General features: G+C 44.3%; 1 protein-coding gene across 1 annotated transcript in view; it reads right to left on the reverse strand.

Moving 5' to 3' along the window:
- Window positions 1-614: 614 nt before the first annotated feature.
- Window positions 615-24,863, reverse strand: part of sox13 (SRY-box transcription factor 13) — a 36,848-nt gene continuing 12,599 nt past the window's right edge. The window contains exons 2-14 of the mRNA XM_070846927.1: window positions 17,410-17,626; window positions 17,162-17,264; window positions 15,572-15,658; window positions 14,375-14,547; window positions 12,922-12,990; window positions 12,676-12,790; window positions 9,734-9,810; window positions 8,979-9,144; window positions 8,172-8,296; window positions 4,515-4,620; window positions 3,819-3,989; window positions 2,622-2,838; window positions 615-900 (exon numbers count right to left, since the gene is read on the reverse strand). Of these exons, the coding sequence (XP_070703028.1) occupies window positions 615-900; window positions 2,622-2,838; window positions 3,819-3,989; window positions 4,515-4,620; window positions 8,172-8,296; window positions 8,979-9,144; window positions 9,734-9,810; window positions 12,676-12,790; window positions 12,922-12,990; window positions 14,375-14,547; window positions 15,572-15,658; window positions 17,162-17,264; window positions 17,410-17,625 (1,911 nt within the window). The 5' untranslated portion in view covers window position 17,626. The remainder of the gene's footprint in view (window positions 901-2,621; window positions 2,839-3,818; window positions 3,990-4,514; window positions 4,621-8,171; window positions 8,297-8,978; window positions 9,145-9,733; window positions 9,811-12,675; window positions 12,791-12,921; window positions 12,991-14,374; window positions 14,548-15,571; window positions 15,659-17,161; window positions 17,265-17,409; window positions 17,627-24,863) is intronic.

Here is a 24,863-nt window from a genome sequence, read left to right on the forward strand (position 1 = left end):
TCTAACCTTAGTTCTAGGTGAGCCACGCGGTTAAATGTGAAACTGTAAATGTGAAAGCAGACGGGAGCTCCACTTCTCTGCGTGGCTCATTTAGCAGTGTGCTTCACCAGCAGGGGTCAGTACTGACATGCTGATGAGACGGCTCCAGAGCAGGCCTGATGCTCTGACCACAGAGTGAATCTACCCCCTGTGGGGCATTTTGTCTGCCAGAAGTCGACATGGGAGGAAAACAAGAAGCATAAGGGATGAAACGATAAAGCCTCTACTTCTTAACGATCAATATAACCTCTGTATTCTAAAACAAAGCAGCTGATGACACGTCCATGAAGGGAAAGGAGTGAGATAAGAGCTCGCCTGTGTGTGTGTGTGTGTGTGTGTGTGTGTGTGTAGGGCAGGGTTTCACTGAAAACCACTAATTTACAATGGAGAGAGTACTGGAGAGATGTTTCTCACCTCCACATCACCCCACATGTTGCCTAACAGAGGGTCCCTCCCCGTTTCCCCTCTTCATCCTCCATCCTACTTCTCTGACTGTCAGCCGGCAAAGAGCACCCATCCTCCCCTCTCATCCCTCACCTCCATTTTGCTCCCCCCCCCCACCCCCCACCTCCCCTTCAGTCTGTCAGCAGCACCAGTTCCCCCTCGCTCCTCTCTCCCCCGTCGCTCTCCTCCCCTTCGCTGTAGGGAGGCCGCTCCCTCTCTCGCTCCCTCTCTCTCTCTCTGGACAGAGACGTGGGCGTGGCCTGGCCCTCTGCTCGGCGTACCGGGGGCGGTACCTGCGGCAGGTAATGCTCCAGCATTGCGGGGTGAAAGGGCATGGTTGCCACGGAGACCGAGGTGGCGCCGCCCGTGTACTGGCCGTCGCCGTGGGAGTAGTGGATCTGCTGTGGTTCCGCTTGACTGAGAAGACAGGAAGTGACAGGAGAACAATGAGACTGAAGCATGAATTAACTTCATGTGTTTCCACTGATACATCTGTTCAGAGACATGCAGCTTTCATATGAAGGAGCTGATAATGATGACTGGTGTTCATCACTATCTTGGTTTTCAGCTGGAAGTTTAATCAAATCGAAATTTGAATTTTCGCATTTTGTGCTTAAGAAATAAGAGAGAAAGAGAAATTGAAAGACAGCATCTGAGCTTGTGGTTGGGAGCAGCTGTTTCAGCAGCTTCCTGTTCTGGAAGTAAAAGTCCCTCACAGTGCTCACACACTGACTTCATACTACGTATGGCGTCCAGTTCAGTCTGTAGGTTTGGTGTGTGGGAGAAATGCCCTGATGTAAACTAGATGATATTAACAAGAATTTCTGAGTACGCCCCGTGAGCAGACTGGACAGACTCAACAGGCCCAAAATGCACTGCGTCTCTTCAGACTGTCCAATGGCAGGATGCAGTCTGCAGTCCGGCCTCTGAGTAGATTGTGTGCAGGATGTTAGTGTGTGATAACAAACACAGCAAATGTGTGAGGATAAAGCACCTCTGAGGCTCAGATGGACATGAAACTCTCCTGCCTGAGTCAACAGCACGAAAGATTAACTAAATGTAGCCTATCTTCTTCTTCGATTAGAGGTCAAAGGTACAAGTTAGTGTACATAAAAAGTAGAGGGGAGAAGTTAAATGCAATTCCCAGCAAAAACCATCCAATCACTGAGCTCGCTACTTACTGTGGCGTTGAGAAACAGACACAAACAAACACAACCTTCAGCTTGACTCGTTTCTCTTTTTGATCCTGTCAGCCCACAAACACATGATACAGGACATTTTTCCCCATTTTCACTTAGTGCTGAAAGCTATCAGTGATTAGGTTTTTTCACGTGTCACAAATCAGAGCGCGCCGCACGTGGTCACGGAGTAACGTAGTGCTAAAATCAGCTGGGACTGAGCAGCAGCAGACAGCTAAGCTTAACTGGCTGCAAGGCTGGCATTGAAATGATATCAGAAACTATTGTCAGTGCTCATCCACATCCATCTTGCACCAAAATGATACACTGACTTCTTGTCATTTCAATCTGACCTTTAAATGTTTCCTTGTGAGATTTTTCCACTTTGACTACAATGAAATATCAACCCATCAGTGGTTTTAGTAGGCTGAGCCTACGAGCAGCTCGGTGAAAGTGAAAATGTCTCTAAATTATCCCAGAAACACTAAAAAGAATCAGGTTTGAGTGAAATGATCAGAAATGAGATCTGCAGTCATCGTGACACTCTGACGATGACGTTTTATTTCTCTAAAGAGTTGAACAAAGAAAAGATGCGGTGAGTGTATCTGTGAGACAAAGAAAACCAAGACTAAACCAGAGCAACTCTCAAACCCGACCACTGCTGGCAGCTCCAACCTCCAACTCCTCCAGCTTAACTAGTTGGAGGAGTTAGAGGGAATAATTGCGAGGGATGCTATTCATCGCTGAGGACAGACTGAAAAACAGCACAGCTCAATACTTCACTTTTGTTTGTGTCGTCGAGAATGAAGAAGAGCTTTTAGAGCTGCCTCCATTGTCTACAGCGTGTGGAGGTGCAGAGTAAACTTTTGTGAATGGAGTGAATTGTCAGTGCTGTCTGTCAGGGACAAACTGGAATTATTCTTGTTGTGAAAGTTATGTGAAGCGTGTTTATCCCTCTACCTGTGCGGGTAGGTCGCTCTCTGCTCCTGCCGCCGGCTCTTCATCATGGCCTTGTACTCGCCCACCCTCAGCCTCCGTCCCTCCACGATGCAGGTCCGCTTGGGCCGGGGCTTGTACTTGTAGTCGGGGTAGCGCTCCAGATGCTGCCTGCTCAGCCTCGCCTGCTCTTCGTAGTAAGGCTGCTTCTCCTGGTTGGACATGCCCTTCCACCTGGAGCCTAATGACAGACACGTGGATGCACAAGGAGGGCGGGGGACGTGAAGGGTTGGGAAGACGGCATGATTAAAATTAAAAAGCATTTTACAAAGGTCCGGTCTGGGTTGGGGGGGGCAGACACCCTCTCTGTCTAGTTGGGTCTAGACCTGCTCTCTATGGAAAGCGTCTTCACATAACACTTGTTATGAATTGACACTATATAAATAAAGATTGATGATTGATGAAAGGTTTGCTAACATTATCTAACATTAGCCACCACCAGCTGCTGGTCATACCAGACTGAGCGCAAGCAGCAAATGCAAAGCAGCTAAACTTGTGCCTGGCTGAAATGAGCAAGGGAGCCTTTAGTTTCTTGTGAATTTGACTTAATATGTCAAAGAGTTGTATTATTTCTTCTGTCAAAAGCCACATGTCCTCCTTAGAATACATGTTTTTACTGATAAATGTTACATCATCATGGTCTTCTCATCAATTAACAGTGTTGTCACTGTCACATCAGATTTATTTTACAGTACATTTGACCAAAGGTGACTTGTTGCTCTTCGGATGAAGGAGACGCTCACATCAGAGAAAACAATTCTATGGAGATTGAAATTGGGTATTTAAGAAGTAATTAGTAATAGAATTGTGTATTTAAGCACAGCAGTGAGTTATATGATAATATTTTGCATGTGTGTGTCTGTGTGAAGGGAGGTTGTTCACAACATGAGCACTCCACAATAGAGAGGAATGTAAATGTTTGGTCCAAGGAAAGGGATTCAGGCCAGTATGTGCGTGTGTGTGTGTGTGTGTGTGTGTGTGTGTGTGTGTGTGTGTATGTGTGTGTGTGTGTGTGTGTGTGTGTGTGTGTGTGTGTGTGTGTGTGTGTGAGCAGTGGGCGAAGCAGGTGGCTGTTCGTGCCCTCACATGTGCCAGGCAGCGTCTCAGAATAGAGACACAGACCCCCCCCACCCCCCCACCCCGGCCCAGTGCTAGGCTCACCCAGGATCTTGCTGATGGAGGAGTTGTGCATATCGGGGAAGGCCTGCAGGATCCTCCTGCGCTCGTCCTTGGCCCACACCATGAAGGCATTCATGGGTCTCTTGATGTGGCCCGAGGAGGGGGGGGCCCGGGCCTCCGCGTAGCTGCCTGGGACCGAGACGGGCAGGGCACCTGCGGGAGGGAGGGCTACAGTCAGAGGACCACACAAAGCTGGAATATGTTTTCATCTCATTCCTCGTTGAATGTACCTTTTTATTCCTCTGCAGTCATCAACCTTTCCTGTTACACCCCTAACACTGGTTCATGTACTCAGACTCCGTTACCTTGCCTTGTTATTAACCTTTACTCACTGAAGGAAACATTTTGATTCACCCACAACTTCCTATTTTAACACGCAGTTATGATTCACAATCCCTGCCCACTGTTTCCAACCAGAGGTCTGGACCTGAAACTTTGCTTCTGTTTCTCATTAACACTACCACACTTCGAGAGGATGATGCCGTATGTCGTTGCAGCTGAATCTGGAGGTGGAAGTTATATTTGGATATATAAATGTCAGTCTGGGGGGGCAGTAATGAAACATTTTCTGTATTGTGTGTGCTGCCTTTGAAATAGAAAGTCGTGACACTAGTCATGACATTCGACACATTAGGTGAACATGGGCATTATCAAACAGGCCTGTCCAGGGACACCTACCCTCAGAGTCACTGCTGAGGTGCTCCTCGGTGGACGGCAGGCCGTGTCTGTCATCGCCCCGCTCGGAGTGGGACATTCTCTCGCTGTGGTGAGACTCTTTATACTCCTGCAGACATAAAAAAGACAAAGACAGGTGAAGTCAGACGTGCAGTGAAGTCACACTAACATTCACACCCGCACACAAAAAGTCGATTTGAATTTCGCCTGCAGTAAAACGATGACCCAGTGTTCACGGGGTGTGTTTGAGGCACGCATGTGTTACACCAGTGCTATTTAAGGTAAAGAAACTGCGTGCTCACCATATCAGCTGCTGTTTAAATGCAGAGCTGTAAATGCAAAGAAAGGAAATTACAACGCTATGGAGGAGGAAGAATGGTGTTTACTGTCTGAGGGGGGGGAAGTGAAGGGGAAAAGGCAGAGCTGGGAATTTGCACAACTATCGTACCATCACTGCAACTATCATCCATCCCCGTGCTGTAAAACATTATTTATCCCCGTGCGGAGTGCAGGGTAATACCAAAATAGGTCAGCCATCAGTATTGGTGTTAAAGCAGCAGAAGAGGTGAGATGGAGCAGGATAATGGAGGAGAGGAGAGCAGAGTACAGTATTCCTGTGGACAAAGAGAGAGGGCAGGTGGCTCAGTCAATGCCACACTGGGGCCTTTGTGGTATTGTGAGGCCGCGACAGCTGTTGCTCCACGACGAGGCTGAGACCAAAGCTTCAGCCACCTCAAAGAATCAAAACCAAGACCAGAATAGAAGACAATTTTTACATGAAACAAAAAGCAACACCCGCGGTTTTCACAGTCGGGCTCCAGACGAAACGTGGAGCGCTGAGACACTTAGAGAGCACTGATAAACAATTCAATTTACATACTTGCAAGAAAGCAAAGTTTCCATTTTGCTTCACGTTTGAGCCTTTCTGTACTTTCTGCAGCTGATACCATCATTGTGTGGGTACAAAAGGGCAGCCCCTTTTCACTTTCTAATAATAGAAACAACACAGACATCACGTCTTTGTCTTTTCTATAGATAGATATAGACAGATAGAAATACTGGTGTTACAGTAGCAGCACAGAAAGCGACCACCACCGTGAACACAAACAAATAAGCAAAAAAAAAATGTAAAAAATGTTGTATGTACCAGATCAACAATAAGAATTAGCAAAAAAAAAAAAATATGCAAGGTAAATAAATAAGTAACATAAATAAATAGATTTGCTGCAGTGTAAAATAAACTATAAGAAAGAAATGTAGTGGAAGTGTAAAGTGAGGAACCGTAGTGCAAGTTAAATAAAAACTGTAGTAACGTGTTCATGTTGAATGGCAGAGGGTGCTGAGAGCTCTCTGCCACTTATTGAACAGGGTTCTGGCTGTTGGCAGGAAAGATTTTCTGTATCCGTCCTTGTGACAGCGGAGATGAACCAGTGTGTTTGAGAAGCTGCTCCGCTGTCTGTCCAGTAGTGGGTGAAGTGGGAGGTCAGTTTGTTCAGAGTCCTCGTTTCCACCACCACTTCAAAAGTGTCCGGTTTGCAGCCAATCACAGAGCCGGCCTTCTTGATCGGTTTGTTCAGTGTGTTGGTGTCGCGGCTCTGATGCTGCTCCCCCCAGCAGACCGCTGCACAGCACAGGACGCTGGCTACAACAGATCTCCAGCATCCTGCTGCACATGTCGAAAACACGCTGGGTTTAACCCTTGTATGGTGTTCAGGTCTGTGGGACCCCTTTTCATTTTTTTATCAAGAGAAAAATGATACGATTAGTTATTTTTTCAAACTCAGACTCACTGGCCTTGGCTCATATTGATGAGTCTGAGTTTGAAAAAATGATTAATCGTATCATTTTTCTTTTGATAAAGAACATGAAAATGGATGAAATCGGGTCCCACAAACCTGAACACCACACAAGGGTTAAGTAACATCATTTTCCAGAAGACAGCACCTGAACATATGTGCTGCTGTGTGTGGTGACACTACAGCAGGGATCTTCTTCAGCTGGGTAAATCTCCTGTAACCCTAAACCTGCCTCTGACCCCCGGTTAGACCCCTGGATGCCAGGCAGAGAGAGAGAGAGGGACTCACAGGGAGTGTTTCCTTGTATCCACTTTGTTCACTAAGAGGACATTTGCATTTCAAACTCCAGCCATTTACATTAAGGGACGACAGATGTCTTTGTCGATACGCTGGCCTTTCACAAACTAACATAAAATAATTTAAATATTCTGTTCTTCAGTGGTGAAACATCAGAACGCATGGTTTTAATTCTGTGAGTAGCCTTAATTATCTGGACTGACTGTACTGTGATGAAACTCAGCAAAGCTGTCTTTAAAAATAAATTAATAAATTGTCTAGTTCAGTCTAGGCCTGCTCTTTATGGAAAGCGTCTTGAGATAACACTGTTATGAACTGGCGCTATATCAAAAAAGATTGATTGATTGATTGAGTATCATGAAATGTATGTAAATGAAACACTTAGACTTTAAAGCTGCTGTAATCCATATTTTTCCTAATAACAATGTGTTATCACACTGGGAAAACAGCGTGAAAGGTGTCTCTCGTAGTGATGAACCAGCAGAGAACCTGAGCCTGCAGCTCCCCTCAGCTTCACAGAGCTCAACGGTGAGTTTCACCTCATGGGGCTTCACGTTCAGCAGGTGACCAGAAACACTGCTCCACATGACTTTAAGTTTTGCTGTGTAACTTCTAGATGTGTAAACGAGAAACTGTTCCACGCAGAAACTTAATAGGTGATGATATGGATATATTAGTTATCATATATTCAACTAAATGTCCATGGTGCGGCTGTTTACAGTTCTAAATAAATGCATTAGGATTTACACTGCAGCTCAAGACAGCAACAGTGAGGCTTAAGATAATTTGTGTAATCATTCAAATAAAACCTTTTGCTAGTGACAAATAAGAGGACTCAGCTACGTTAGCTGTGGTGAAGGTGGAAGCCTGTGAGGACAGTGCAAAGAAAAGGAGACAGGACTTCTGGCTAAATCCTGGATAAAAAATGTGCAGGTGAGACTGAGTGTGGCCAAGGACTAAATATACGAAGTGGATGTTGGATCACCACTTAGCATAACTACAACACCACCACTGTAGAAGAGACATCTGTAAAGCTGCAGGACGCCTCCAGCTATAAACACGATCAATTATGAATCTTTGTATCGTATATTTAACCACGGAGGTTTAATCTTTGTAAAACTTTTCAAAAGCGCAAAAAAAGTCACCAGCGTGGACGGGCCAGAGGCATGATGGGATGAACACGACTGTGCATGTTCAGTGGGCCACGGAGTCTGGAACCTCACCCAGCAGCCAGGGGTTTTTGGTGTGTGCGTCAGGCGAGCAGCTCTCTTTGGACCGAACAGGCGCCATCTTTGCCTTCGGTATCAAATTCAACTAGTGCATCCATGGTGTGTGCATGCTTGACCTTGTGCTGCTGTAGCCTTCAAGCTAACCGAACAGCAGCTCAGACTCGTGCTGTGTTAGAAATGTTGTGGTCAGACCTGGTATGAGCGTCCTTGTGTCTTTCAGATGCGAGACGACATGTAAATCTGCCACCATGTTTACATGAAGAGGTGCCTGTCCGGGGGCTCTAAACAGAAACCTTGTGACTGTGTGTGTGTGCTGAGCACTTTGGATGTCGGCTCACCATCTTTCCGCTGCCCTCTCTCTCTTTCTCCCTGTCCCTCTCTCGCCCCCCGGCGCTGTGGCTCCTCAGGAGCAGCTGGGCGTCATGGATGGCCTGGGTGACCACGTCTCCATCACCGAGGAAACCTAAAGGAAAAACCACAAGACGAGGAGGAGGAGGAGGGAAAGATTAGAATGATGATGATGGTACTGCAGTAGGTCTTCTTCCTTGGAGTTGAGTTTCTATAAGCTGCACTCTCACAGTTTGTCTCAGTGGCTGGTGATGCTGCTGCCAACTTCATTTTTCTTTTTCTGTCCATTACAAACAAGAAGAAATGTCTCACTTCCTTTGATGTCTTTAAGGAAAGAGCTCCAAGATACCAAGTGTAAAAGCTCAGGGTCGAGTCACTGATGGATAAAGTGACATTAAAAGTGATTTAAAATCACTAATCATAGATTTTTAAACTTTTGCATGGTTGCGTCCCAGTGGTAGAATCAAGGACACAGCAACTGACAGCAGGACTGTTTATCATCCACCTGCATGCGTGCACCAAATACAGACAAAATAGGGACTTAAAACACGTCTGTGTGGGGCTCCCAGTGGTAACAGGAACAGTAACAGTCCGCAGATACTGTTAAGGAAAGGTTTGCATGAGGGAAACCTTTCATAACCCAAAAAGTCCGTTACCATGACACACCAGAAATACAGAGGGTGACGTTTGATTTGAGCATCTTAGAAGAGCTGTGAGGAAGCAACAGCTTTTTTCCCCTTTTGGAATCATGAGTTCACACTTTCTATCACAGCAGTGTAACTGTCAGCATCACTCACTGAGGGCGGACCGCGGCGGGCTGTGGGACACTTCTCTGTGGTGATCTCTGGGCCTGTAGGCCCCCTGCAGCGCCAGCGCTCCCAGCTCCAGGCTCTGCGGGCTGGGGGTTTTCCCCAGCTCCAGCCCCTTTGGCTTGGAGGTCAGGTTCAAGGGCTGACTGGCTTCCTAAACACACAGCGAGAGCAGATGAGTAGGGGCGGGGCCACTCACACACATTCAGGCGTAACTGCAAAGGGCGAGGGTGTGCATGTATTCCGGTTATGCACGGCAGATTTGGCGTGTCGGAGCGCATCTGTCACACCTTTGTAGCGACTCTGGTCTTTTGTCTTCATGTTCACCTCATCCTCTCTTCCCTTTTGTTTATCTAAGCCCTGTTGGTCTGTCCTTGCTTGACAGACAGCCGTGCAAACACAGTTCATTCTACATGCACACACAGGCGAGAACACACTCACACACACCTATACCACACACATTAAAAATTGGAACAGGCGGTGTGGTGTACTTAAAAAGGTCTCTATGCCTTCCAAGTACATTATCTGTTTAGTGTGTATGGTGTTACTTGAATGTCCTTTAAACCACACACACACACGCACACACACACGTACACACACCGTATTCTAAACAAACACACTGATCTTATTCACTGTTCCTGCAGTAATGTTTGTATTTTGGAGATCTGTTAGCAATGTTTGTATTTAAAGAACCTGAGACGGCTGACACACATTACATAAACAGAACTGTAGTAATGCTGTACCTGTCTGAAGGAGCCACCGCTCCTCTTCACGGGGGTGGGGTGGGGGTTCTGCAGCAGCTGCATGGGATAGTCCACGGCTGTGGGGGGCGTAAAATGAAAAACACTGTCATCAGACTCCAGTGTGGTTACTCTGCAAGTCCGATCAGACTGTTCCTGTAACACTGAGGTGTGATTTTGCTGCTGTGCTGACTCTCTAAATGTACCAGAGACAAACCAAAAGCAGCTTCTGTTATTATGCACCAAACTATCAACTTCTGTCAACAGTTTGCAGAAACAACTCTTTTAATTCTAATAATTATATTAAAACTATTTGTAGTGTTTTTAATCAATTCTACTATTCTAAGTATTTTATTCTTCTATTGTTCTTATTTATTGTTTTAATAACTGTAAAATTGATTTAATTTTTTCTTGTGAACCACGTAGAGCTGTGTTTCATGTGTTTATCATTACTATTTATTATTTATTACACTTCTTGTTTATTTCTGTGAACTTTGTAAAGCACTGTGAGACACTCTGTTGTGATACTGGGCTATACAAAATAAACTGAATTGAACTGAATTGAATCATTACATTATGGGGGTATTTGTAACTATGGACTTGATAAAGATGATGTTATCAAAAATAGTTAATAAATTATTAATAAAAACCATAGACATGGAAAATTGTAAAACCAAATAATCATATATTATCTTTGATACTCAATTAAAGAGCTCAGTATTACAAGAGGTTCAAAATGACTCATCTTCTAAAGTCTGTTGTTAATTCACAGCACTTCCTGGTGACCATCAGTCAGGATTTTTCCATCAGTGACGCAAAAGAATCAACAGTGTCATAAAACAGTTGGGGGCGAAACTATGGAAGATGTGAAAGAAAGAGAAACCACCATATAAAGGATGTTCTATCACCTCATGCTGTATTAGCCACACCTTGCATGGTTTGCACTCTCACCAAATGAAGTAACTCAGGTGTAATAATGATGCTGTACTCTATCCCACTATTAAAGGACCCATATTATGAAACACACACTTTCTCTCTGTAGTGATATAGTAACATTGTTCAGTTAATGGTGAACTTGTATGTAAATGAAGCAACAAATGGAAGAAGTGAACCAAACATCGTAGCTCCGTACTCCTTCAGTCTCTTTAAAGAAACTATAGGACCTCTTACACACAACCCACCAGTCTTTCTACAATTTTACACATCCACCTGTAAAAACATTCTAAAGTGCTCACACACACACACACACACACACACACGTACACTCACACACTTTTCTGGAAATAAAGAATGAATGGTTATCCTTACATCCCGCCTACAATGTTTTAAAGACTGGCCTTGTGTCTTTTAGGTTTGAAAAGATAGAGAGGGACAAGGTCACTCACGAGCGCAGCTTTTAAGACTCGTGAAAGCAAGACTGCACAAAAGCTGTGGTTTTCTAAGCTGCTGCCTCTGTAGCCTGCTAACTGTGCAAGCATCCAGTAAATGTGTGAGTGGTACAGTACTATCAAGCATATTGTTCAACTGTCTACATTTGTATCTCACTAATGTCTTTCTATTTTCTATAAAGTAGGCCTTGTGTTCAAGTGCACAAAATGTTACAGAATTGGCGGTGACTCACGGAGCTGTATTAAAGGCCAGAACTTTTCAGCGCAAAGTTTCTGGCCTTCAAAACACATAGTCATTGTCAGGTTATGAAAGAACTGACAAAACCCCAATCTTCGCTGCACTAAAGGCCTGTTGGAGAGAAACCTTGGAGGATTATCAAAAGATCACAATGGCAACCAAAGACGACCTTAATCGAATCTCGAACATTATTGGGCTCGTCAGAATGACTTCAGCTAATTTTAGGTGCCTTCAGAGGGACGGTTCATCACTGCTGAGCTGAGACCTTTCTCTTCTTTGATTTGATCAGGTTTTTGTTATAAAGTTATAAAAGTTAACAGAGACTTAACTAAAAACTGAAACTAGGTGTGAACACACATTTTAGCTAACTGAGAAATAAACACAAACAGTAACTGCCATAACATTGTGCTCTTCACTAACTGGAATAGAACAAAAACCTAGAGGAAAAGTCTGTGGTCAGTGTTGGTGCGTCTGATAGCTGAGGCTGGGCCGTCTACACTAACTGATGTGTTTGGATGGAAAACCAACTCTGAACTTCTTTGTCTGCCGGTGACAAATAAAAAAAAAAAGATTAAACTCACACTAAAGAATAAAACTAAACTGAAACGAGCAAACCCACTGTGGAAGCTAAAAAGAAAACTAATGAATTTGTAAAACTGTAATAACTCACGGTCCCCTCATTCATTTCAGTGAGGCCACTGTGTCGGCACAGTGGGGAAGCAGAAGCACACCGGCTTCATCAGTCAAATACGTGTAAGCCTGTGAGCGCAGTGATTCTGCAGTTCACCTTTTGTAGGTTGATGTTCATATCGCAGTAGTGGATGGAAACCTGCAATAACTTGCATTTTCTTTTTGGAAATTTGCACTACGCCTGAATGGAACCCTGACCGGTGACTCTGACGGAGATCATTTCTAACTGCCAGTCGTGCTTCATGGTGCGGTTTAGTGGACTGACTTCATGGGGATGGACACTCACCACGCTGGAGCCTGGAACGAGGCTTGGTTTTGAATTGAGAATTGATTCTGAGGAAAACTGTGACACCAACAACTGGAACTTAATCAAACTGAGATTCCCAGGGATTCACACCCTGACTGGCTTTGTGTCACTGCTATGCTGCTCCGTGTGCCGGTCGGTGCGACGACTCAACACTCTGTCTCAGTAAGGACGAATCCAAGGTTTAAAGAAAAATTCCTCTGTTAACCACATTTTTGTAATAAAAGTAATGTTGTAAATGTAAATCATTCCATCAGTGGATCCAAGGTTTAATGGACCCAGCTCTGCCCAAGACTGAAACCCCTCTGCTGGCTCCATGACTGACCTGGCTTGCAGGGGATCGGTTGCAGTGGCAGGGTCATCTGGGGGTCAGAGGTGACCGAGAGGGGCTGGGTGTTGGGGTGGAAAGCCGGGATCATCACGTAGGGCATGTTCACCTGCTGGGACATGGCAGGACAAACACACCTTACATAAACGGCCGTGCCTCATTTCTCTGAAACAGGTTTGGGATCAGCGATGAGGACTTGATGCTGGTGTGAGTGGACATGAGGAGGTCTTGAGGGGAGCTGACCTGGATCTGCTGCTGAAGCAGGTTGATCTTGTGCTGCTGCTGGATCAGCTGCTGCTGCTGCTTGGCGATCTGGGACACAAGACATGTTCATTCTTTTTATTTCATTTTTATTATTACTCATATTTTTTGTTGCTTTTAAAACTATTATTATCATTTTTCACAATAAAATACATAAATAAACATAACATATAACCCCTCGATCATATGAATCTTATTCTACATCTCAATTTAATGCTCTCTGATAATAATCTGATAATAGTCCGAACTGAAAAACTCTCAGTTGAAATATGCTGATAAATGCCTGTTTAGATACATACACACATATTTAATACATACGTGATGAATTTAACAGAACATTTAGTCAAAGAACAATGAGTACATTTAACTGGCCTCGATTCAAGACTAGGAACATGATTAAGCGTTTAGTAAAGTGCTGAGAACATGAACAGCATTGTTGAACTGTTGAGCCATGAATCCGACATGTGAGATCTCAAAGGCTGAAACTGATCTGTCAACCTGCGACTGATCTTTTGCCATTAGCGTTTTAAGTGAAGCCACTTGTGACCTTTTCAACCACGGGAACTTTTCCAAGAACACAGGAACCTTTTTAGAGTTTCATTTCAACTGCAGGATCTGCGTTCTAGTTCTGGACGTTTGACCGTAGTCGCTACGCATCAACACAGGCCGTGACTTTTTTTGAAGGTGAATTTTTAATTCTTAACTTTTTAACTTTTTAATTTTTCAAATAAATGAAAGTGCAATGCTAAATTGGCAAATAGTCTTTTCAGTGCACAGTGAGTCGGCTGTCAAACATGTGTTCGGACTGCACTGGTGGTCACTGGCAGCAAAGGTAAGAAGAGAGATGAGAGTTACTTCCAATGCTACTGACGTTTAAGTGAGAGCTACGTCCTAAAAATGACAAATTACGTCAAGTTTCTATTTAGTCTATAAAGAGAAAAGAGTGAGATAAGGAGAGAACGTGTGAGCGACCGAGCAGAAGAAAAAAATTCAAGTCAAATAAAGAACTGTGTTTGTTGTTATGATAGTTAGAAAATAGCATACGCTAACATAAAGCAGAAAAAAGCGCCTCACAGATCCTCTCTTCTCACCTTTCTACCATTTTCTGTCTCTGCTTTAACATCTGGTCTGTGAAACTGCCATCCCAAATAAAGGAATGTCATCTGGTTTACTTTCCTCGTCTCCATTCTTCTTCATATGCAGTCAGAACACACAAATGACTGCACAGAAGGGACTTTTACTTCCTGATGTGGTTCCTGAGTCTCTATTCGGTCACAAAGGCCCATTTTGGTTTTCATCAAGATAACGGACAGTGCAGACACGGACACTTGTTTGATACATTTAATCATGCAAATCATGTTAGTGTGCTAACGATGGCGTTAGTATGGAGATCGTGGACTGTGGTGTTCTGTGACTGGACGCCTCTGACTGGTACCTGTTCCTGCTGCTGTCGAGCCAGCTCCATCTGCTGCTGCTGTTTCTCCAGCAGCAGGGCGGCCATGTTCCTCTGCTCGGAGTGGGCTCCCAGCAGCTGCTCCCTCAGACCGCTCAGCTGGTTGATCATCATCAACAACTGGAGCTCCTTCTCTGCCAGAGACTCTGGGGTACCTGGGGGGTTAGGGGGGTCAGGTTTCTCTAAAAACTGCTGGAACACTCATACCCAATGACGACCTGGGTTACAATTCGTTATTACAAATTACAATGTTAAAGCTGCTACAGTCGATATTTTTAGAATAACGCATGACATGACAGCGATGACGCTGAATGATGATGTTTGCTGCTGCATGTGTGAATAAGCAGCTGTTGGCTTCGTTCACCATATCAACTTAAAGATTTCAAAACAAAAGTGCGTTCAAAACTTCTCTCTGCTACCCCCAAGCGGCCAAAAAAAACCAGTTTTTTGCAGGTTTAGAGTATTTGTTGTGTCGACCTCTACATCCTCTACTATATACTGATTATATTTTTCTTTTTGTGGTTATTTTACTCATCAACTCAACATGCTACAAAAGATCCTCAGAACTGACACATTTCTCCTTGAATTAATTCAGTAAAACAACAACAAGACAATTTGGTTTCTAGCTCATTCTCACAAGAGGAAACTATCTTTGTTATATTATTGATGTGGTTTTTTTTTTTTCATCACTTGCCAAGTGTGCGAGCAATGACAACAGCTAGACAGAGTGTAATAACAGAGATAAGTAAATACTGATCCACTCTGATAAGACCTGAGTGTGGTGACTACAGCGGGACAGAGACAATCGAGGGTGGGTCCCTCTGTTTGTGATAATACACATCATTCGGTCAAGTCCTTCCTCCTGCTTCTGTCTTTTTGTTTGCTTCTATGTTTTTGTCCCAACTTTCCCCGATTTTAGAAGAAACACAAGACGAAACCATCAATTTTGACAGAAAAGTATCCAACCAATGGTGCGCCGCATTACTGCACGCAGCCTGTTGCTTTTGAGTGTGTAATAAGTGTTATTGAACATTTTTGAGTTAATAAAGCAAGTGATTTACACGGCAAATACACAAATAAGGCAGATATTTGTACAATGTAATGTGAATGTGCTGGAGCTAATGACACATAAGAGGTATATAAATGGTATAAAGGTGTTGGTGATGTCTGCAAGCTGACCTTTCAGTTGTCCTGCCCCCACTGTGCTTTTATCCAGAAGTTTCTCCTTCCAGTCAGCATTCAGCAGCTTCTCAATGGTCGGCATTACTGTTAACAGGACACAACAGGTACTCAGCAGAACTGCACTTGATGGTGTAAAAAATACATTCTGTCAAATAAAATCTATCTGACACCATACTACTTTCTCAGCCTCTCCGCTGTCTTCCTAATGGCATTGATTGAAGAAGACATTTGAGGTGCCGAAGGGCAGAGGTTGTTTGTGCGTCTCGGAGAAGTTTTGAGTGTTTGAGTGGATCAATATGTGGACAGAGAACAATCCAAGGTCAGCTAGTAGAGAAAATTTGAGAATGTTTTGAGAAGCGAGGAGTGCAGGCTGGTGAAATACTTGAGGGCAGGGAAAGTCTTGCAGAGCAGCCTTTCAGTCCACGTGTGAGGGACTGAACAAAATCAGACAAAAAAAAAAGCACACTGATCACCCCGAACCCATTCAGCGACCAAAACAACACCCTCGCTTTGCTAGACAAACCATCACTTCTATGCATCGATTTTCGGCAGACTGCATTGTTTAATGCTGAATAGCAGCAGAACGTAGTGCACTTAAACACAGAAGATATGGAGTTGTAAAAGTCTGATCGGTGAGAGAATTGTATGGACGTGTATATGTGAGTAAGGGAGAGAGACTCCAAATGAAAGAGGTGCAGAAAGAAGACAGACTGTGGAGGTGCACTGGCACCAGTGTTTCAATGTTGGGGCAAATGGTGAGTACTTACTGAGGTGAATTCAGAGCAGTTAGTCTACAAGTCAGTTTACACTCTCTAGTACATCTGTTATAAGATATCAAAATGTACATAAACTACAGGTTTCACTGATGTGTGTGGATGTTCACATATTAAATACGTGACAGAGACCAGATTTCAGGGTGGGAAAACGACATCCCCCAGTGTTAGTGCCCTCGCCAATTCAACCCTGCAGCACTGGAGGAATGGACTGCAACAAACATGTTGATTGTACCAACATGTATGCCGTTAGAATACAATTTAAAATGATTGTCTTCATAGGTTTGGCAGTTGTTTCTATTGCTTATGATGTGTCCATAGTCTACCGCCATGCGAGGGTTTGTGGGAGGTCACACTTACACTGCTGTAACTCAATATGTCATCATGCTCACAATGACATTAACACGCTGATCTTAAGCAGCTTATATTTACCAGGGGTTTTGTAGGTGTCGGTTGTGTGCAAATTTGAGCTGATGGCAGCCAGTATTTCTAAAAACAAGACCCAAGCTATAGTTACCCATGACATTATGAACAACCATGACAAAAATAGTTTTTCACCCTGATTTAGTTCACTGATGGATGTAAAGAAAAACAACATACTCATCACAGCTCACATAGTTAGACAGAATCAAACAGAATTGGTATGGACCTATGCCTTCAACTTCCAAACGAGTTTTGTATTGTGCAGAAGTGCATGTTATTCAATGGTCACTGCCAGAAAAGCCTCTTTGCCAATCTCCAGCTCCATCAACACTAGCCCCGACGCCGCAGAGGACAAAGCTAATGAGAGACCATGTTGAGAGCTTAGACAGACCTTCCTTTAAGTTGGACTGTCCCTCTGCTCTGTCATGTGTCCTGCCCTCCTTCAGTCCCATGGGGCTTTGCCTGTGAGGCAGCTCCTTGCCCGGAGAGCCCTCCTGTCATGGCACAGAACGAGACCGTCAGCTGACAAAGCCACACAGCAGGACGTGTTTTACTTTGACATATCAATATGTGACACTTCCTACATTTACTAAAATGCCTGTCATCGACCTCGTGTCGTGTCTTTCGTGATATCCTTACCGAAGGGGAGCAGGAGAGTGGAGGGGTCAGTTGGCGGGCCTCCAGTGGATGATTTCCTGACCAATCACGTAAGGGCGACGTCTTGGCAGGTTCAGCATTGGTAATGACTCCAACCCCTCCGCTGCACTCCTCCTGTTCTATTTTGACACCAACACCCGCCATGCTGACATCCCCACCGCAGACGAGGTGCAGTGCTGGAGTGCTGGGCTCAACCATTCTGTAGACAGACAAACACATCCCACAAAACTCTGTGTCATCTGCGTGCTGTAAGGTTTGGGTTTGGGAACTTGATTTCATGGTTGATATCATCACAGCGAGGTGAAAACTCTAGGTGTAACACTGAGGGTAACACTGAGTCATTCCTGCACGTGTTCACATCCATATGTTTCTGTGAAATGAGGCCCTCTGCAAAATGGAAAGTTACCACAGAAGTTAAACCAGAGGCTTTTTGAGACAAGGTTTGGTCGACTCGTTGGGCCTAATAAAACGATGCTGTGGGTACAGAAGGCCTACAGCCATGCTGGCAGCTCTGTGAGGCTGTATAGAGGTCCAATAGTTGTTGAGCTATGTCAGGCAAAAGCAAAATGAAAGATCGACCAATCAAATGACTTTGACTTTGTCATCCTTAGAGCCATGTCGCTAGCGTGGCTAGAAACTGTAAGAGGATTGAACTGTAAGATTAGGGGCCAACCTCGTGTTTGGTAAAAATTAAACTTCTATATAAATATAAATATAAATAAACGTATCATTGAAATGGATTTAGTGCTGTGGAAGTGTACAAACAAACAACACGTCTCTGATAAAAACTGTAGAAATAAGAAATGAATAAGCTTGTTTCAAATAAAGGCCTGGTTCTCTCTGCAGCTAAATATTTGGGCATTTTGTAGTTACATTTCACATTTGTGTAATTTCAGCCCAAAGCCTCTTCAGACGGGGGGTGTCTGCTGTCTGCTGTGGGTCCTTCAGGATCTGTGTCATGACAACAATTGTGAACTGCTCTTTCAGGTCAAGGTCAAGGGTTAGTTGGTGCTAGTGTTCTGGCCACCTAAAGTCACAGCCAGGCTTGTCACATGAAGTGTGTTTGTGACAGTGAATAATGGAAGGTTATAGGGGAGGGAGGGAGACAACACCTCAGTGAGGGAGAAAGGAGGGAGGACAGGTTGAGTGAGAGATTTGAACCACGGTGAACTTGAACCTATTAACTCAGGCTTGTGTGTTGTGGGTCTGTGTGTGTGTGTGTGTATATGTCTGTGGGTGTGTGTGTGTGTGTGTGAGAGAGAGAGAGAGAGAGAGTGTGTGTGTGTGTGTGTGTGTTATTTCCCAGCTCTGCAGCAGGAGGGAAGAAAAACACAGCAGACAGCAGAACAAAACAAACAGAACACACAAGGGCAAAAAGTGCACATATATATTAAGAGGCAGAAAAAAAGCCATTGTTGGAGCCAGGGAACAAAGGAAGCCGGGACAATGGGGGAGAGGCTGACAAAAGCCGCCGGCCGCAGGAAACAGGCCGGATAACAATGCCAGCGGAATGTGCCGACCAACTCGGGAACACGGCAAAAAATGCGGAGCGCCACCATTCTGCGGAAAGCATAATAATGATTAGAGCCCCCCCCCCCTCCACTTCACCCAGCTCTCCCAGCCTGCACACTGTGATTCTGAACAAAGCCACCTGTCTGCCAGGGTCCAGGGCTCCAAACCTCAGTGATGTATATGAATGTGTGTGTGTGTGTGTGTAAAGCTGCACCAAACAATACAGTTAAGAGCCTAAATCACAAAGTGAGGCTAAAACAGTGAACGGCACCTCGTCTCCTACAAACTGTGATGCAATGTATTCGACCTGTGTAGTCGCTGCTGGAAACTTCTTCCACGCAGGAAGTGATGAATTGATGAATCGATAAATGCAACACAAAAGCGTCTTCAGAACAGGAGTGACACTGCAGAGGACTTCGGACAGAACCACCAGCACGGCACATAAGTTAATGCACTCCGACTGACTCTGTTTTTCAGTAGCTGTTGTTCTTCTGCACTGAAAAGCCTCTTAGAAATAAAGGTGCAGAGTTTTCTTAAAAGCAAACAGTTGAACATGTTTACCTTCTTAGTTTCTCGCTGAGCCACACTGTGTGAATCCTAACAAACGTCCATGTATTCCCGTCCTCAAATGCAGCTGACTGTTTGCACTGTTTGAAACCTGCAGTTTACATCCATGTTTGCTAGCTGGCCCTCTTCCTCTTCCCTTTAGCTGATGCAACTCTTTGGCCACTGGCATGCATCAACTGTCCCTCAACATAAAACGGCAGGAAGCATGTCACCTGCGCGCTCAGGTGTGTGTGTCATCCATATGTGCTCGCTTGTTGAGCACGAGGTACAAACAAAACATCGACCCACTCCCAAAACATTGCTATAGCATAACTCCACAGGGTAACTTTATCTTCTCCTGAAAGCTGCCCCCCATGGAAACTCCCCCAGCCACTTCTTCAACTGCAACTACACATCAGATACTAGCAGTGTTATTTCTAGTATTAGTGTGTGTGTGTGTATGCTCTAAATACCCTGGCTATGGATTTCAATGTACAAAATTATAGGTAACGATCAGGATGAACTTGATCCACTTGATGTTTGACTTTTTTTAATCAACTCAGTTCTTGCTGCTTTGTGCCCAGTGCCATTTGGCAGAAGAAACCAGGGGTGCATCTTTACCAATCGGGGGAGCCACATTACTTTTAAAAGCTTAGTGGAGTTTGGCATGCTGCTCTCCTCCAACCAGGCAACGTGAAAACACGTTCTACCAGATACTGTTACTGCATTTCAACAGAGAGCCACCTGTCTACCAAAGCTCCAAACCTGCACCAATTGTGTGTTAATGTGTGTGTATTTATACCTGTGTGTGTGTGTGTGTGTGTGTGTGTGTGTGTGTGTTAGTATTCAAACTATGAATCATAATAAAACCATTTCACACAGCTGATGGTAACTAAAACGCCCTGTAGCACATTAAATACAGCTGCAAGCGGGGAGAACAACAGCACTCAAACTCATCTGATGCCACCTGCTTGACTACTGTTGACTTTGAATACGATATCACTCTCACTTATCTGTGTGTCTGTGTGTCAGTGTGTGTGTGTGTGTGTCTGTGTATCAGTGTGTGTGTGTGTGTGTGTCTGTGTATCAGTGTGTGTGTGTGTGTGTGTGTGTCTGTGTGTCAGTGTGTGTGTGTGTCTGTGTGTCTGTGTGTCTTACTTTCATGTTCGAAAAAAAAAAAAATCTCTGTTTCCAAAAATGCTGTTTCCAGCACACATATTCTTGTCATCTATAGTAACCGCCGGAATAAAGTGTCATCTAAGAGCAGTTTCCTGTCTGAGTGCTGCGGTCATGCGCGGGGTGTGGTTTTTGCTGTGTTAGGAAGGAATGAGGATGGGGGGATGAAGATGGAGAGGTGGGAAACTGTACCAGCGAGGGGTTGATTGTGTGTGTGTGTGTGTGTGTGTGTGTTGCAGTTTCGACCCACGCTGCAAGTTATTCCTGGGTCTCCCTTCGACGTTCCACTGGAGGCTGGAGTACAGAGCTGCCACAGGTGGCTTTCACACGCCTCTGCTCTGACTGTGTGTGTGTGTGTGTGTGTGTGTGTCACCCACTGCAGAGGTATGCACAGAATCTCAACGACCCACAGAGCTGTTGACAGCGAGGAATGCGTCAAGGTGCGTGCGTGTTTTAAAAGCACAAAGGTTTTTTTTTTTTTTTCAAACAATGCCCTTAGCGCCTTAGCCAGAACAATGCAAACCAGTCAAGGTTATGTCTTCACCCTGCATCAGTCTCATCTGCTTAAACACACACTTTGCCTCTGTGCAGCTGACTGTGGAAGCGACCTTGCACAGTATATGTTCTGTATGTATGCAGTATGCGTGTTAGATGGTTGGAATAGCGGCGCCTTCCTCCGAGGTTATCTGATTGAGGCCTGTTTTACGACCACCTACTCGCCACATGACGCCGTGAAATCACAGTACAACAGACCTCAGAGCAGCTGTTCAATCAAACAAAGTAGAACAATTAAAGACTTTTGCAACTTTCTTCTCACATTAAGTTATAATAATAATAATAATAATACTGTGTTATCTTATTCCCTTTTCATATTTTTATCTTATCTTACATGTTTTCTTCTCGTGCAATATTTCCTTATATGTTACTTGCATGCAAATTAATGATGTGATCTGATATTTTGTACACAATGACTCCTGTTTCTAGGAAATCCCTAAAGGACAAATGAAAGTTCATTGGAAATGAATGCAGTCATTTTTTGTGGAATCAGTTACTGACCAACACTTAAAGCTGCACCAATCTGTATTTTCTATATAAAATGGATTAAATCACAATGTGTGAAGTGAAAGGGGTTGGGGTATTAGTTATTAGTGAGGGGATTATCACTCTAGTGACCCTTTTGGCCTCTTTTAGCTTGCTGTTTTGGGTTTTCAGCCCCACAAACTGCTTTTTTCCAGCTAAAAAGCTCTGATAAACTCACTGTACGCGCCGCAGTCACAGCTAGTGACACAAAGTTAATGAAAAAAAAGACCATTCCTTCGCTGCTAGAGTTGGTGTGGACCAGCACAGCTAAAAGGACAGTGAATATTATCACCTGGTGGCAAGAAACACATATCACGTGTGCAAAGAGGCAACTGTTTGCTAACGTAACAGAAGAATTTCACAGTTTTCGAACTGAAGAGGCCAAAAATATAAATACACTCAGCTTCACAAACTGAAACCTGAGATGACCAATTTAGCTTTTTTCTGTTTGATGGCACAATGTGTCATAAATCATTTAGCCTTGTTTGGATGCATGTCTGTTTATATACACTGTAACATCCTGACTTGTTTTGAGGACAACAACCAGCTGAAAGTGCATCAGAAATACTGAGAAACCTCATGGACGTGAATTTTATCCGAGGACTGAAATTTTAATAACATTTAACGTTGTTATAAAACTGAGTACAAGTGATTGACAGAGTGCAGAATTCTTTGTCTTTTTCACAGTCAAGAGTTTTTAATCCTACGCATCTGTCAATAAGACTTTCTGCTGTACGACTTGCACGCTTTACACATGACTTTCATCTCTTTACTTTTCTTATTTCTATTTTTTTTTGTTTTGTTTTGCATGTTGATGCCTACACTCTGTGTGCCTCTTACTGTGTCACTGTTTTTATGTTGCACCAGAGAGACTGGCGATCAAGACTTTTTGTCCTTTTGTCAGATTTTTAGATTGGGAAAGTAAAACCAAAAGCATATTGCTGGTTAGATACCAGATATCAGAGTTTGAGTGGACTGAGCCTTTAAAAGAAGCCCATTGTGGGACCACAGTAATGGCTGCGCTGTTACAGAACTGCACTTGTCCTGTGTCCCGCTGTGAACCGAATGCTCCCGTCGCAGGAGAGAGAGGGGCAACGGAGGATGACAGTGGACGGAGGGAACATGCCTCTGCCCTCAGATAAACATCAGCTCCTCTCCTTTGAGCGCTGACAACACTGAAACCTTACACTTCCCACGACACAGGAATCACTTCAGACAAAAACCTTCGGTTAGCCAACAAGTTGTAACACGTAAAACCTAACATTTCCCCCCGGGGGATTGGCAGAGAAAATCCCGTCTGTTGTTCTGCCGTTCTTTTCTTTTCTTTTCTTCCTTTGTTTCCTTATTCTTTCTCTCACTGTTTTTTTTTCTTCCCCTCCCAACAGGAACAGCTCGTTGGGTTTATATCTTCCTTGTCGCTCTCCAATAGTGCTCTAGGCAGAATAGCACAATAGACAGAGAGAGAGTGCCAGGAGCCAGTCTCAGCAGGATAAAGTGTTAGACACCTAAAGAGCTTCACTCGGTCATAAACAAATAAAGGCACGCTCATTGTCAACCCTGAGACTGACAGCTGGAATAGCAGAAGGTTCCCTGCAGGAACGCATCTAAGGCAGAAAATCACAACACATCTCAGTCAGCTGGCTCCAACACAACAGTCCATCAATAAAAAAAACCCCAAAAGTTGGCGTAAAATATCTCACACCCAGATCTTTGCATATTTCCACAGCCGGTTCCATCACACTTTGCTTTCTCACAGATCGCTCAGTTGTCGGCCGCGCTTTGTGACAGAGCTCTGACGGTAGGTTTCCAGTCGTGTTAGGACAAGTGTGAAGTGTTGCATAAACAAATGTTTGGGGAAATGTTTCACAGTTAGCAGTATTTGCTTAAGGAAGATAAAACAATCCAGCGTTCTGTGCCAGCTAATGCGTGTCTGCCCACAGGGCCTGGCTCAGGCCGATCACGACAAGCACCTCCAGCGAGCTCCAGCTTCCCTGAAGAACGCTGCACCCTATCTCAGATCTCTTTGAAAAAATCCGCCCATAACTCATCTAGATTCTCACAACCGGCATCTTCTCCTTTGATTCCCTCAGCGAGGGATGTCGCCGTGAGAGAGAAAAGTAAGCCATGGCATTTGTGCACAACTGCTACTAAAACATTAGATAAGGCATCAAAAGAGATTTTAAGTAAAGTTAAGCAGAGTTTCAGTGTTTAAACTACACTGAATAGCAGCACTCTCAGCTGTCCCTTCCCTCCACCTGCCCTGTAGTTTTCTGTACTGACCTGGGGGGGAGGAGCGGCCGTGAGGAGATCCAGCAGCTCTCCCTGACTGGAACAGAGCTGAGGACAAAAGTCAAGGTGACTGGCTCTCCCTCACCAGCAATGCCTGTCTTTTCTACTCTTCTGTTACCTCTGACCCAGCTCAACCCTCCTCCCCCCAACCCCAACCCCACCCCTTCTCCTACTCCCACCTCTCCCCTCAGGAGGGGAAGTACAAAGAGCCTTTACAAATCCCACCGTACAGAGGCTTCATTTGCATAACTTGCAGGTAACCGTCACTGCGGGCCCATCGTGTGTGATACTGATCGAACATCAACCCACTAACAGGTGTGATAGAGCTGTGATAAGAGCATTCATTGGCTTTCTAACATCACTTTCTAACAAATTGCCTTCATCCTCGGTTATGATTTCCTGGACGAAACACACGACGCCACAATGATGACAGAACCCATTTAATCCCATTTAAATATTATATGTCAAATTGATGAAGAAGTAAAGGAGCTTTCAAATTTAAACAAAGTCTTGGTCACAATACTAAACTAGTAACACACTAAACAGTCTTTATTATGCCTTTTCTGGTTCTTATTAAATCCAGATCAAAAACAGTTGGAGGCTGAATTAGGCTGCCACAAACTGTAATCTGTCATTTCTGAATCAGCTTGTTGTGATTCTAAAAACTCCATACACCGTGCACACGTCGAATGTACTCAGGTTGTCAGTGCGGCTGTAACTGGTTGCATTCTCCAATCAAGCAGCAGTGAATGTTTGATTACGTCTGACATGCTTCATGTAGGAGCTCCACCTGCCAACCACCATATTTTCAGCACTGTGTGTGCGTGTTGATG

Source organism: Pempheris klunzingeri, chromosome 2, assembly GCF_042242105.1.
Source record: "Pempheris klunzingeri isolate RE-2024b chromosome 2, fPemKlu1.hap1, whole genome shotgun sequence".
NCBI classification, from domain to species: domain Eukaryota; kingdom Metazoa; phylum Chordata; class Actinopteri; order Acropomatiformes; family Pempheridae; genus Pempheris; species Pempheris klunzingeri.